The sequence below is a fragment of the Melanaphis sacchari genome, unplaced genomic scaffold (genome assembly GCF_002803265.2).
Source record: "Melanaphis sacchari strain LSU unplaced genomic scaffold, SCAv2.0 Contig51_pilon_pilon, whole genome shotgun sequence".
Taxonomy (NCBI): domain Eukaryota; kingdom Metazoa; phylum Arthropoda; class Insecta; order Hemiptera; family Aphididae; genus Melanaphis; species Melanaphis sacchari.
The window spans coordinates 1,180,950-1,197,716 of NW_020271353.1; the positions used below are offsets into that span (position 1 = coordinate 1,180,950).

Below are 16,767 nucleotides of genomic sequence, written 5' to 3' on the forward strand. Positions count from 1 at the left end.
CAGTGTTAATAGATTCATAGAATAAATAGCTTATAACATCATAAAATTAATTAATATTGGTACTTTCAAAAATTTTATTGAATACCTATAGTAAAATTAATGGTATACTCGTATTTAAATGTTTAAATTCCTACGAACAATATTTTTTGAATTATAACAAAATAATTAACATCGTTATTCATGAATCAAATATATATTTTCGTCCAAATTTAAATTTTAAATATTTACATAATCATAGTTGTGGTTATATATTTTTTTAATTTTTTTAGTTCCACTTACCTAACTAATCTAACTACTTACAAGGAACTGTGTTTATACCTTTTTACTAAAAAATATTTGTAACTTGTAAATTTTTATGATTTTGTATACATTTGAACTTTAAATATTAAATATACATAAAAAGTTGTATCTATGTATTTTATAATTATTTTTATATGCATAAATATAAGAAGAATTTATGTAGAACCTAGCATTAAATTTTCAAACATTTTATCTAGAAAATAATTTTTTTTTTATTTATTGACATTTACAGTAATTGACAGAGTTGAAATATTTAAAATATATATATAATAGAAAATTACAATTTAAACATTTGGTGAAAAATCCAAATACATTGTTGGTTATTTGTTATCAAGATACAGTTTACACCAAAAAACCAAAATCGATTTCGTCAAAAATTTGATTTATGAAAAATTCTCGTTTTTTCTTATGTATTTTTATTTTTCACAATTAGGTACTTTGTAAAATACTGTAAATTTTAACCTTTTTAAAGTACCTACTTACAAACTAAATCTAATTTTCTAACTAAAACCACACTCAAAGTTGAAAATCAAACCATTTTTTTCGACTATTTTTGTATATACTGACACATACAAAAAATCAAACATTGTAGAGTCAATACTTTATTACTTTGCTAAGAATCTAAAAAAATAAGTGATGTACGCCTATATACTACTTTAACGATTAAATTATAAAACTATTTTTTTTTTCTACCAATTCGTCGATTACTCCTTTAGTAATATTAGGAACATTATGTTTTACTATCATTGCAAGGACTCAATTGACTAATACAAGTAAGTTTATATCTTGAGTGTTGAGTGTATTATAATTTTTAATAGCTGTGTAAGTATGTATTAAAGCAAGTTATACTAAATGAAATTCGTATTTATTTTTATAAGTAAACTATGTATTTTAATGAAATAACTAAATTTTTTAATGAATATGAACAAAAAAAAGATTATATATTTTAAATAACATGTTTCAACATTTCTTACAATTTTATAAGAACAAAAATGTGATGCGGGATCTATTAGTTGATCAAGAGATCTTGTTAGGTAATAATGGACATAATATAGCCACATTTCATAGGTAATTGCTTGCTTGATGTAAGTAATCATGTGTAGTTAGTGATTACACACTATGTGAAATACAGCTTACAGAATAATATTAATGTATTATTATTTATTAAAGTATGATTTAAAATTTTCATATAGTAGTATGAACAACCATCCAAACTTCGTTATCTTATCGCATTCATAGTTATTTATTCCTATGAATAATTTAATATTTCTTACCATAAGCGCATTTGAGTGGTTATTCCTTACTCCCTGTCTTAACCCCCTCCCCCCTCCGTAAAAAAATATTTATAATTAATAAAATCATTAATATTATATAATTTATATCACATAACAATTTTTAAAATTATTAATTTATAGAACATTACCAATGTTCGTATATACTCTGCTTTTTTACATTATTTCAATTGTAATGCAAGTTATGAACGAACATGTAAATATATTACAATATTTAAAAATGATTATTTTGTACCAAAAAGATGGAAATATCGTAAAAATATAAAAGCTAATGTTTATACACAGAAAATAAGGATTATAATTGATAATAATAATTTGGTATATTATTGCTTTCATAAGCGCTGGTTCAGCAGAACGTACTCTTAGATTATTATTTATGTCTCACTTTGAATAAAGAGAAAAAATAATACATTATACTAACATACTAAAGAACGCAATATTTAATTATTTATCCATAAAAATGGTTTTGCATTAGATAAACTTACGTAGACAGTATTCGCAGTAGGCTTGAGTGCAAATTTTTTTTAGAAATTTATGTTAAACGTTTTTATTTTTTTGATAACTATTAAAGACAATTTTAATTATTTATTCGTAAATATTCTTTTTTTTCATATGATTATTAAAAATTATTAAGTTTAAATTAAAAAAAAAATTAAAAACGCTACGATATAATAAAATTCTCTTTTACAAACAACATAAACATTTGGTAAATCTACTGTAAGTATTCTACTTGTAGGTAATTCATAAGTTTTTCAGTTTCTTCTTCCATTCGCGCAAAACCGTTTTTCTATATTATAAATTATAATATTATAATTACGCAACAACCATATTATGATGGTGTCTATTTTTTTAGGAATTTATTCCAATAATGGTTTTTTTATACATAAAAAATAATAAATAATAATAATAATAATAATATAATAATAAACAGTTTTTCATACGGTTGTTTTATTTTATTGTTATTTTTATTAATACAATTTCAAAATAATATAATGATGACATAATGTATTATGCTGTTGAGCTATTTATTTTATTGAATAAAAACATCGTTTTATTAGTTTAAGTAAGGAACTTGATATATCAGAAAGATCTGAATCTATTTCAATTTTAATCATATTATTATACCAATTACTAGTATAATAACACGGTAAAACATAAAATAACATTTGATATTGTTTGGTCTATAAAAATTTTTATCTATAGTTGAGTCATACGAAAATAAAATTTATATTATAGATATTGATATTATGCAACTAAACAATTTAGAAAACACAAAATAGTTGTAAAACCATGATAAATGATTATAGAAAATAGAAATTACTGAGGATAATCTAATAAATAATAATTATATGATAACAGTATTACACGCATTTTATAAAAAAACAATTTTTTTATTAGTTATGAAATAATAAAATAATTTAAATTAAGTAACTTTTTAGTCAAAATACGGTACACATCTATAAATATTCTGTTATAATTTGGCCGATGACCACGTTATAGTTTATTTTGACCGTTTTTGAAAAATAAAAAAAAAATTGAATACATACTAAGTACAAGGGCGATAAAATCGCTTAAAATATGTAAAATAAACATCACAGAGATACATATTGATTAATATCCTCCGTTTTTGGGTTGAGGTGCGGCGTAAGATCCCTTAACACCAGTTGAGTAGCTCGGGGCAGATGAAGGGAAACCCGGTGCCGATGAAGGATAACCAGGGGCAGTAGAAGGATAACCAGGGGCAGCTGAAGGATAACCAGGGGCAGAAGAAGGATAACTAGGAGCAGCAGAAGGATAACTAGGAGCAGCAGAAGGATAACCCGATGCCGACGGATAACCTGGAGCAGCAGAAGGGAAACCCGATGCGGACGGATAACCAGGGGCAGCAGAAGAATAACTAGGAGAAGCAGAAGGGAAACCAGGTGCGGACGGATAACCTCCTTGGCTGCCGGGTTGAGCTGGTTGTGGTTTTGCTTCACCTTCATAGTTGACCTTAGCGTTGTATCCGTTTTCGTCGGCTGTGTACGTTACCACTTGATTACGACCGTCCGGCAAAAGTACGCTGTATGCTCCAGTCACTCGTTTGCCATCACTGTTTGCTTCGTGCTTGAAGTCTGTGTTGGTGGGTGCATCTTTTACTTGATAAGCAAAATTGAATGGCTCTGGCTACATTAAGGCAGATAAAAATGTTATTCAGATAATAAAAACTTAAATCTATCACTAAAGTCAACATTTTAACTATGTTTTGCAGTTTATGTCAATAGATATAAGATATAACCTATATTCATATTGTATTTACGTATAAACTTATAGGTAATTACTAATATATTAGCTATACATAGTATATTAGTTAATAAATCTGTGTCTGAATTTAAAAATTTTAACTTAATACTGATTCGTTCGTCACTGTTACTTGTGTATAACATCAAAATAAAATGATAAAAAACTGTACCATTCGACTAAAATCTTGTATAATTTACACTATGCATTAACCCATTTTTTACAAATGATGATGGGATAATTTATAAATTTAATAGACGATTGTTTAAATAGCAATAATAGATAGCAATTATTAAAAGAGGTAGGTAAGAAAATAAGTCATTAAAATGTTTAGGTGAACATGTACCAGGCATTAATTTTACAGGTAAAATCTACCTACAGCAACGTTAACTGTACAGGTCTTACAAAACAGTTACTAAAATGAAAAATACACATTAAACACGATACCTTAATGTGTTAATGTCATTTTAAAATATGAGTTAACACTTATAAAGTTTATTATACTTACAGTTTTCTATTATTTTCACGGGCCATAGGTAGGCACTTAAAAATAAAATGATTTGGTAATTTTCAAGTTGTGACACATCACAGTTATTCAATTGTTATCACACCCTTTATTATTGTTATTCCATTTTAAGTCAAGTATAATTTGTGAAGGGCATCTTTAATAATTATAAGCCTATCACCAATAATTAATACTGATTTTCCTATGATTGAATAAATTGACTTTATTACTGTATAGTTTTGATAAAATATAATGATAATAAGTTTTAACGTCCTAATTTATAACATTATATTTTGCGATTAATATAATATTATCTTTATAGTAGTATTGTGACGCTAATAATTATCATCTACACTATGTGTATCATTACAAAACGTTATAATTATAACTAATAGGAATAAAAAAATACATATTTTTAAATGATAATTGATAAGTAACAGTAATTTTATGGACTTCTAATAAATACGTATCTTGTACAGTTTATTGCTGTGAATTGAATATTATAAACTAATTTCGTAAAATTAAACATTTTAAATAAAAATAAAAAATAAAATCTTTATGGGAGTACTTATTGGTTTCAATGATTTATGGTAATCAATAGTTTTAAGTAAATTCTATTTAAAAACTATATAATTATACCAAGATACAATGCTATAATTAATTCAATTGAAAATATTTCTACTCATATAATATGAAAATATCCGAGTACTTGACGGCTGACACCATTGTTTATGGTTAACTACCATATTATAACAATACCTATATTGACGTGGGCACACATATTAATATTTTGTTATGAAATTTATTTGCATTATGTAAAATTATGATTAGTTATGCCAATAGTAATGACTTATTGTGAAAATATAGTCTGTATTAAAAATTAAAATACAATATGCATAAAAAATATAAACATAAAACTTACTTCTGAATTTCCATCTGATCCACTACCTCCTCCGTTGAGGTTTTGGCCTTTGTGTCCATAATCTCCTGACGGAACAGCACTTGAACCTGTACCACCATATCCAGGATTGCTGTTGCCAACAGGACTACCATATTGAGCACAGACGAATGATGTTAAAAACACATTCAAAAGTAAAGTAATAATGACCTAAAAATACAAAAGAGTAATGAAAACATTGTATTTAGTCTTAGTTGTGTAAGTATACAAATGTATACACATTTATAAGTCAAATCATTCATATATTAACTAGTTCAGTAGTGTACTGTATAATTAAGTTAAAATAATAAAATATTAAAATAGTATTGTGTTAAATATTTTATTACTTATTAAGTTTATTAATATTTTATTCGTATATTTTTAGATTAACTTTAAGTTAATGTATTAAAAAATAAATAAAGTAATAGAACCACTTTGAATGGCAACAAACAATTTTATTAAATTAATTTATGTAGATGTTAACTAGATACTAAATAATTATCATGGAAAGAATCTAATTTTATGAAATTACACATTTTTAATATCAACAAAAATTATGCACCTATTTAACTTACAACGTTTTTGTTTTATTTACAATATTTTTCAGGAAGTATAAAATATTTGGAAAAAATTAAATTGGTATCTATAAACAATGCATTGTAAAAATGAAATCATGTGTGGGTACCTATTGTGTGTTTAATATTTTGTAAGTATGTGAATTATAGAAAAATTATAATATTGTATTATAAAGAGTAAGGACAAATGAATGACGAATCAGAGGTCACAATTTGTTTTTATAAAATAGTGAAGATGCACTGACTCATATATGGCAACGAAAAATAAGAAAAAGTATACTTTATTCTATGTCAAAAACTATATTTTATATACATCATGAATAACTACGGGCACGTATAGTGTAGGTGGGTACCAAATAAAATAAAATGTTAAAAATAGTAATGAATAATGTTTAAAAGACTCCTTACTTTACATAACAATTTCTAATCAAATTTATTAGTATTGTTTTGTATTGTACTAAATAGTACTATAAGTTCCTATAAATTACAGTATATTTTGATGAGTAAATATTCAATATATAATTTAAAAAGTTATTTTATTTGGCTTTAAGACCATATTATGGATATATATTTATGCTATTCTCTATCTTACAACTTTACAAGGTTTAAATTATTATCGTATTAAATACCTATGCGTTGGAGAATTGAATTTACTGCAGTAGGCTAAAATAATAATATTTAGATACTGAATAAAACTGTAATGGCTTGCATAACAAAATTTTTATACATTTTCACGAGATTAGAAAAATTTAAATGTTGTTATTTATAAAATTATGATTTTATTACAATAATATAATGAACTTGAAAATAATTGAACAAAAAATATAAGATCGAAATTTAAAATATAATAATACAAATTTTATCCAAGTTGTTTAAGATAGTAACTAAATATTTTATAATAATATAAAAATCATAAAAGTATAAGATATTATACAGATTAGTTGTGCGCATTTCAATATTTTATACTTAGGTACATAGGTATAAAAATATTTGTTTTGAATATTAAGTAGTATTTTAATGAAATATGATGTACTAGGTGTTACTATTTATTAATTTAATCTATAAAATAATTTAATAATAAAACATAATGTAAAATTTTAATAGTTTATCACTTCATTTTTTTAAATGTTGACAAAAAAAAAAAATACTTAACTTAACTCTTACCTAACTTTACTTAAATTGCGATTGTGAATTATTAATGCTGAGTATTATAATAATAGCTTAATATTGTTTTTAGTAACTAATGAAAAATTAAAGTGAAATCTATAAAAAATTATGTATAATATATATTAGGTACATAAGTACACACAAGTACATAATACACATACAAAATATATAAACAAATACGCGGTATGCACTGGCGATTAATTATTTGTTCAATAAAAAAAAAAAAAATATATTTACAAAATATTTCATTATCTTTTAATTTTTTATCCATCAGATAGTTGGATAAATACTAGATTAAAAATAATCATATTATTATTGTTATATAGTATCACATAAAGAAATACTAAACGCACTCGAGATTTATACAAAGTAGATTAGAATAAATCTATTATTCGTTTATTAGATATATTTATATATATTTTTATATATACTTTAGATACTTATGAAATGTAATTTTAAAATTTTTATAGACAATTGGCAATGATCGTCATAAAATTATTATACACTATTATTATGGACAAATTTAATTATATAATAGTTTCTATACAAATTAGTTTAGTAGATACTTCAGTACTTGTAAGCATACTGAAAGTAAAATAAATGTCAACTATTAATTATTTTTAGATTTAATAAATAGTCTTAAATCATTATTCGATATAATTAGACACCAAATAGCTGTAGATTTGGATATTTATTGTTCGTAAATATTTTATTAATAAAAGTATTCAATAATAATATTTCAAAATATAAAAAAAAAAATTTAATAATTGAAAATTAAAATGGTTATTTAATAATTTATCAATTTGGTGATATTTTAAATTTTAACTGAGCTAGATGCTTACTGTAAATATTACTAATGTACTATTTTGTTTTCAATTATTATAATATTACATTTTTAATTAAGTTAATGTGAAAAATAAAATATAACCAAGAATGAATTGTCTAATTAAACGTAATCGTATATAGGTAGATATTACACGTGTTGTAACATGCTACAGTTTCATAATATTTTGAATACTTAATATGAAATGTCGAAAATAAAATATGATTAACGATTATGCTAACGAATAGATAATAATAAATTTTATATTTTTTTGTAATATAATTTTATTCGATGCATAAAACATTTGTAATGAGTATTTTAAATGTCATCCATTTGTATTATAAATTCACACAATATTATTATAATGGTGTAAAATACTTATTAAAATAATAATAATAATATTATCAGTACTCATATAAGTAGGTATTAATTTAATCTCAGTATTGTACGGGTAAATAAATATAATCGTGTTTTTCGCTTACCTTTTGTTGGCTCATGGTAATGTGGTCGATAATATCAAAGTGTGAAACGTTGATATAAAAATATATTTACACGAGACAGACGATAGTTACGCACACTGGAATAGTTATAAACAGCAACGGAGTTGGTATTTTTCCCGTTCGACGGCACTATCACAAATGATTTACTTTGATTGCAGCGGGACGTCTTATATAGTCGCCAGCGGAGTGCAACTGAAATTAGCATACGATGTAAGATCTAGGTTGTACAAAAAAAAAAAAAAAGACCGAGATGGCACTGGGTTAGTTCATCTATATAATCAGCCCCATTCATCGTCTGATTCCAATGATGTAATATTGCTCCATGCAACTACGATACTAAACTGAGGTCAAGTGTCATTACCGGAGGCAGCGTCGTGATCTTCCTAGTAACGATTGGTTATTTATCGCAACGGAAACACGCCGCGATGTTACGTATGGACTTGGAGTAAAATTACATGTGTACTTCGTGGTGCATGATTCATATAATAATAATAATAATAATAATGATAAATACTCCAGAAAATAAATATGGGTAAACGTCAACGCCGCGCCGTGCGCTGAAGGTAAAAATATTGCGATTAAATGTGTGCTTATTATGTCCATTATGTTAAGCGTATTGAATCGGCGATAAAGTGCCGACCAAATGAAATTATTGCTTATAAACACGCCATCGGTCTTGCAGTATAATAATTTTATATAAATACCGTTTTACGGGGCAATCGAAAATACAAATATAATATACAATATTACAAGAAATAATAATATAATCGAGATAATCATGTCGGTAAGTGTTACGCAGCTGCCTCGATCCGTATTATTATCTCACTGCAGTCCGTTCTGATGTGGGAGAACTAGAAGAGCTATAGGTGGACATTATTGTGATGTATCGTTTCCACGGAACGAACAGAAAAATCACCAATTGATCCAGCTAAGTACGTCGGTGTCTATTGTTATTATTTTCATGGTAAATCGTTATCCCTTAGGCTTCAGATGCAAACATCGATAATAAAATATAATTATAATTTCGAATTTCAACTCTAAACATACAGATGACGCAAGCCGAACATGATAACATTATTATTCGTCAAAGGTACGAGATATTTGTTCAAATTAAGCACGATAAAACCTTGTCTGACTAAATTTCGCCGCCAAAATAACATGATGTTCATCTTTCTGTATAAAAAATTAATAGTTTTTCGTGCAATTCGTGACCGTTAATAGCCGACATTGGGTGTGACCTGGAATTCTTATTATTGCCAAACTTTATTTATTTGTAATTAACTTAATATTAGACACAACGTGTACATTTGTACAGGAATACTAAATAGTCAGTATGGACCCAACGGGTTTTAATTGAATATTTTTTATTTACGATAAAATCGTATGTATGTCAATAACAACATTTTTATTTGCATTATTTCATTTTTAAATCCATTATTTGTATAATATTAAGAGATTTCAGTATACGTAATGATGAATCAGAGATGTCTAGACAAATTACTATAGTTGGTAGTTGGTACAGGTAGGCACTCATGACCATAATTACATAAAGATTAGAGGCGGTACACATTTGTTTCATTCTTCAATTGAAATATTATGTTTTCAAGGTAAGTTCAAAAATACTAGGATAACAACATTTAAAATTATTTTAATACATTTTGAAAATGATTTTTAAATGAACGCTGAATAGAAACCATTTCTCAGTTCATGGAGCTCAAACTTTTTTTCGGTGGTTATCCATTCATATAAAACAATTAGACAACAGTAATTATTATTATTAAAATAAATATTATTCCTATATGAATTTGGCTCATTTTAAAATTCAAAGATAAAAAATGTTTTATTTTTTGAAATAAAGGTTTAATAAATAATAATTGCATAAGTAGTACATAACTAAATTTTAAAATAATCACGTTTTTTTAGATCTGTTAGTATGTTTGAATATGAGTTAAGGTACAATTAATAATTAATACTCACTTAGTATTTTTAAATTAAAACAAATAATATTTGACTTATTACTATTATTTATGCACATAACCAATAATGATGGTTATCTTGGTATTATCCCAATGTAATAAGTTTTTGAGCCCATCTGTTAAAAATAAAGTACATTTATATTGAATCTATTCTTGTAAAACCTACCATTTATTTAAATATAATAACTAGTTATAGACAATAGTTAAAACTTTAACAGCGGATGAAATATTTATATTAAAATAGAAAAACAAAATACGTATATGAATTTACTATACCTATGTAGATATCGAATATATTAGGTACCTATAAATAGTAAGTTGCCAAATGTTATATTACAGATTAAATGTAATAAAATACTTATAGATAGGCAGATAACTATTTTAATACTTATTAATACCTAATGGATTATTGATATTTACATATTAAATACCTTAGTTTTATTTTTGTAAACTTGATTTAATAATTAACTTAATTGTTTGTTTTTGTTTTATAACTGTCTATTAGAACAGCAGTTCTTAACCTTTTATAGATCACGAACCCCTGATCAAAAGTTCTTAGAAATCGCGTATCCCTTACCAATTTTTTTTCGAATACCTTTTTGTTTTTACAAAACATTTCATGTTATTATAACCAAATTTATAATAATTATTTTATTTTAAAAATTACATAAGTATACATCACAAAATATACACATCTATAATTATTATTAATACACTTAATTTTTCATAAAAAAAAAAAGTATTGTAAATATGATAAAATTGGACTATCTCGTTATATAATTAGATATATTATATATGAAAAAAAAAATAAATAAGAATTCAACAATAAAGTAATAATGCACTCATGTCATGTATTGACCAATGTTATGTGTTAAGGTTGTCACGGACTCCCGACATGAGTACCACAGACCCCTAGGGGGCCGTGGACCACAGGTTAAGAATCGCTGTATTAGAATATTTTAAATCTCGACTTTAATAGTTTTTCCAGTTTAACAGCAAAAATAGAATAACTAATAAGTATAATATGTAATAATTTTAGAAGATATGTGTGTTTGACTGTTTATTACTACTATTACTACTTTATTGATAAATTATTTTAAACATCACGCAGATTATTCAAGAAAATAACAAATCGTTAGTAGGAAATTAACAAGTAGGTATGTGGGCGATCAACATTTATTTATATAAAAAGAAAAAGTTTGTTTCTAATTTTTATATTATACTGTGGTAGATCATATTAATATAGACGTGTTTACTTTTGTTTTGATTTAAATACGATATTTGTTGCCAGGATTAAAAGTAAAGGCAATCGATCAACGACTGTTCTGTGGCAGTTATTATTGCGTAACTTTTATATGTTTATGTATTATGTTCAATTTCTACTCCTACACGATCTCATCACAAATAAGTTACGTTACGAATGTAACTGTACATTAGTGAGATATGGGTTAACGAATGCTAAGAAGTAAAATCGTCATTCCTTGTACGTGTACATATAATAAGCGGTTTTTAATGTTGGCTTGAATGTTTTATGGAAAAAATGTTTGTGACATAATAATATAATATATAATGTAATGTCATCCCTCTACTAGTCTACTATCAAGAATTACAGTCTACAAATACTTTCATAGTTTCATGTATTTTTTTTTTTTTTTTTATTGTTAAAGATTATTATTAAATATTTATCTAAGTTTTGAAACACTTTCGAGATAATTTTAAGAAAATATTATTTTTTCGCACATACATTTAAAACTATTTAATACAATTTAGTGTATTTATGTAGAATTCCTACGTATAAGGCAGGTATGCCAAACGTGAATTAACAAAAATATTGAAAAAAAATACTGTATGAGCTACTCAAAAAACAAATATTGATGGGAAAGTACGTAGCATTATATTATTATGTATAATATGTATACCAAATAAATTTGTTTCCAACAGTGGCACAAAATTAAAATTATAATTATTAATTTGTTTGTTCTTTATTTTTATTTAATTTTCCAATAATTCTGTTGGACGCAAAATAAAAAAAAACAATAAAGAATTATGTGTTTTAAATGATTGCTCTTTGATCAATAGAGCGGACTAATGTTATATGAATGTAATTTGTCCAACTGATTGTATGAACAATGTTTTTTAAGACTAAACTCTATATAAATTGTTATACAATAATAATTTTGTGTTGTTCAAAGATCAAAATAGATTCACTATATTGTTACAAGACTTAAATTGATTCAACTTGTCGGTATATCAACCAACAGAAGAAAGTTTTGTTTACCCACTGGTAACTTATACAGCTGTTAGTCAAAGTGGCGTCAAACACCATTACTACTTATTACTTATTAGGTATATAACAAAACGACTGTTATTCCTTTGAAATAACATAACCACTAAAGCATTCATAACAAAAAATTATTAATAATAGACTCCGTTCTAATTACAGATTATAATTCCTAATACGAATAGCATATGATATCGATCATATAATATTCATGATTTATAATTATATTGGTAATCAATAACGTTGATTAAAATGTATTTTATTATATAAATAATTATTATAAATATTTCATTAGATTAGCATAATAGTAATTTATTGGTGATGTAGCTTGTTGGTAGCCAAGTAGGTGAAGTAAAACTAATTAATTTAATTTTAATTTATATGTGATCAAGCTAAAGAAAATTTAAATCGTTTTATGTAATTAAGTTTATATATGTTTTAATTTATTTTACACGTACATATTAATATTTAATACTTATAAGTTACAACACTTTAATTTTGACGTAACAAAATTGACTAAGAAAAGAAAAGGTTATTAAACTTACATTTAGGGATAAATGGGTAAATTTATATCTTTTTATATCTGAAAAAATATTTTAGACGATGGACGCCTCTGATATAATGAAAAAGTGACGTGATAATTAAGTTTGGATCGTATTTAGATTCTCACTTTTCTATTATTAACATTATATTATTTAATTTCATAAATAATTTAGAACAGCACGACAGTACGACACACGATGCGAAATAGGTATGCCGATATGTTATGTTAAAATATAACTTGAAATTTCGAAATTATTAAGAATACAAGTGACTGAATCTCCTATATTTTCATTTTAGTTATGTTAAACTAACTCAAGCTAGATTAACTAATTAATTAAATTGACGATTTATAACTTGAGTTTTAAAACTATATTTTAATCTTCATTGAAAAACATATTTGATTTATATGTGACAATGTGGTGTTATATCTGTGTGTATGGTATTTAAATATGTATACAGTAGACTTGCATACAGTCGACGTAATAAAAAAAGATTTTTATTTATTTATTTATTTTTTAATTCTAGGAGCAAGAATACTGATTTAAATCTAATTAAAAACTTATCAATTTTTTTTCCGTAAAAATCGTATTTGGACTATTAGAAACATTAAAAAAAATAATGAGCCCAATCGGTCTATCCGTTATCAAGTTATGCGCTTCCAATGAACATAATTTCATTTTTATATATGATAATATAGATAATTATAATAATAATAATAATAATAACGTTATTTTTAAACTATTTAAGTAAGCATAACTATTTTATAATTTATTTATTGTTAATATATCCTTGTATTAGAGATTGACAAAAATATATTAATAAAAATAAAGGCGTTTAAAAAGGAGGTGATAGAGGCTCCTTAGATATACGTTTGTTCAATCTAATATAATATTTATTACTCTAATAAAATATTTTATATTTTAATATTAATTATTCCTTATTTAGTACTCATTATCATTTGATACACAATTTATAAAATAAAATAAAATATAATAAATTGTTATGTGACATTATAGTATTGTGGTGATTCATTGCACTTCTATCTATATTCGGAAACGTGAGGTGATAAATTTCACAAAATAATATGCGTTTAAATTAAATATGGCGATTAATCTCCTAGTATATGTCACTTAATTTTTTAAACAATTTGAATAAGGCTTTTTTTGTTGTTTGTTTGTTATTTCATGTACCACCATAATACAAAAAATGTTAATGTGCTCACCAGAGTCTTATAAATTGGAATAATTTTATCTTCATACTTTATATCAAGTGAAAATAAAGTAATCAATGATTTCTACATTATTCATTCATGTAACAATGAACTTTTTAACCGGGTCTAGATGATGTCAACATTTTCTATGCGTCACTTATATGAGTTATATATGACTTGTCTACATATAATTCTTAGTATTCCCGTATGGTTAATATTTGATATACACCACTTGTCGTCAGGCTGAACCGAAATTTTGCGGCATGTCATCCAAAATTGCCACTAGAAACAAGTTTGTGATGTAATAACTATGCTACATGAATGTGAATTTTTTGAATGTACATATTTTTAAATTTATTCCTCTCCTAAACTTTGGTGGATGAGGTAAATAAGTCCTGAGTATAAAATGATTAAATACATTTTTCCTATGCTTCAAGGTATAAAATTTTGTATTAAAAATTATATTAACACTGGTAAGAAATAGAAAGATTTTTAATAATTCATTTTTATCAAGGTGCATTTTTATAGAAAATAATTAATGAATACAACAGATATAATACCTACCTATATTTTACACTATACTCATCAATTTTTTTCTACACGTTTTACTTTTTATAATTTATATTTACGAAAAATAATGTAAGACCTACTAAACTGTGTTATTAAAATTAAACAAAAATTATAATGATGAGAGTATTTGTTTTTAACAATTAAAAGACGTCTAATTAATAACTAGAAAATATTATTTTTATAATTATCTATAATATATACATTAAAAACATACATATTATTATATATTTATATGTGTGTATACAATTATTAGATAGGTATATTAGGCATCTACTCGCATTGCACTTTCTAAGTCACATTCAAAATGTTTATCATAACATTTGATTAAATTCGTAATTAAGTATTTATAATTAAATAAAGTAACGGGTAATGGTATCTATCTAATTATTATTTAAAAATATTAATACAAGCGAGTTTATATATTTTCCCACTGTTGGTATTAAACGTTATACATTTTTTTTTTATTTCATACAAAAAGTACAAAAAACTATAGCCTAAATTTATTACTTACATGCATATACAGATTAATTTTTTATCAGTGTATATTTCGTACATAAAATTTAATTTTTGCAATTTTTAAGTATGCTTGAAAACCACATTTCAAAATTCTTGAGATTTTTTTGTTTTATTTAAATTTTAAAAGCTTATAGTTTCTGATTTTAAAGTGAAAACCTTCCATTTAAACTCTTTAGCAAATTATTTAGGAAATCATTTTTCTAAAAGTTTTGACGTATAAAAATCAAAATTTAAACTGGTAGTTTTGTGTACTAAGTTTAATATAGGTCCATAATATTAGGTTTAAAAAATATGATGGTATGTTAATTTGAAAATTTTAGGAACTTATATTAATTTATAAAAATGGTATAAGTATAATAAATTCTAGATTTGATATTAGATTTATTTTATATGTCTGAAAGACCAGTAAAAATTGGAATTTTCATTTGTAAAATATAAGTTTGTATCGCCACAGGAAACTACTGAATAAGAAGTATAAAATTCTTAAGAATTCGAAAAAAAATGGTTTTTAAGTATATTTACGTTGGTATTGGTTTAAAAGTTAGTGACAGCTAATAATATTATAATATATAAAACTATTGTTATTTGTTATATTATTTATGTGATTAATTTTTGGTAAAAAATATACAAATAAAATAGAAAAACAAAATCATTATTAGCAATATAAATACATAATACCATATATTCTTAGAAAATATAAAGGTTGACAAAGATCGTTTTCGCTTAAAATCGTTTTTCGTGTGCAGAATTAATTATTGAATTTAAATTTAACATTACAGTAACTTATTCAACGACTAGGAATACTCAACAATTATTCTTCAGCAAAGCGAAATCTCCTGGTGTCTTTTATTTCGTTTGTTTAATTTTCAAGTTTTTTTATGTATGCAAGTTGATCTATGTCGTCATTTATCAAATCAAATACTTCAGAAACTTTTTTTTTACCAAAATTGGCAAAATTACTCTATATTACTCTTATTATAATTATGTTTTTAATTTTTATAACAGCAGCTGACAGTATTGTACATGATATTTTCAGTATAGAATAAAAAAATAAAACTATTATATTGTTAATATTCGTTTATTTTGTATTCATATTTTAGATTTTTTTATTGTTCATAAACATATGCATATTTAACTTTTTTAAATAAAAATCGAGACATTATTTATGACGAACGACACGCCTTCTCGAGACCACTCAATATCTTACATGATCGTCTTACATTATAAATGTATTGCAGCAGGTGTTCGATCACTATTACGCCTATCATAATAGATTCGTTCGGCGGTGGAAC

General features: G+C 24.5%; 1 protein-coding gene across 1 annotated transcript; it reads right to left on the minus strand.

The window, feature by feature from the left end:
- Positions 1 to 2,960: 2,960 nt before the first annotated feature.
- LOC112599440 (pro-resilin-like) lies at positions 2,961 to 8,530 on the minus strand. The gene is made up of 3 exons (XM_025346359.1): positions 8,362 to 8,530; positions 5,300 to 5,485; positions 2,961 to 3,758 (listed from the first exon to the last, which is right to left on the minus strand). The coding sequence occupies exons 1-3, from the start codon at positions 8,374 to 8,376 to the stop codon at positions 3,204 to 3,206; spliced, it is 756 nt and encodes a 251-aa protein (XP_025202144.1). The 5' UTR covers positions 8,377 to 8,530; the 3' UTR covers positions 2,961 to 3,203.
- Between the last annotated feature and the right edge of the window lie 8,237 nt (positions 8,531 to 16,767).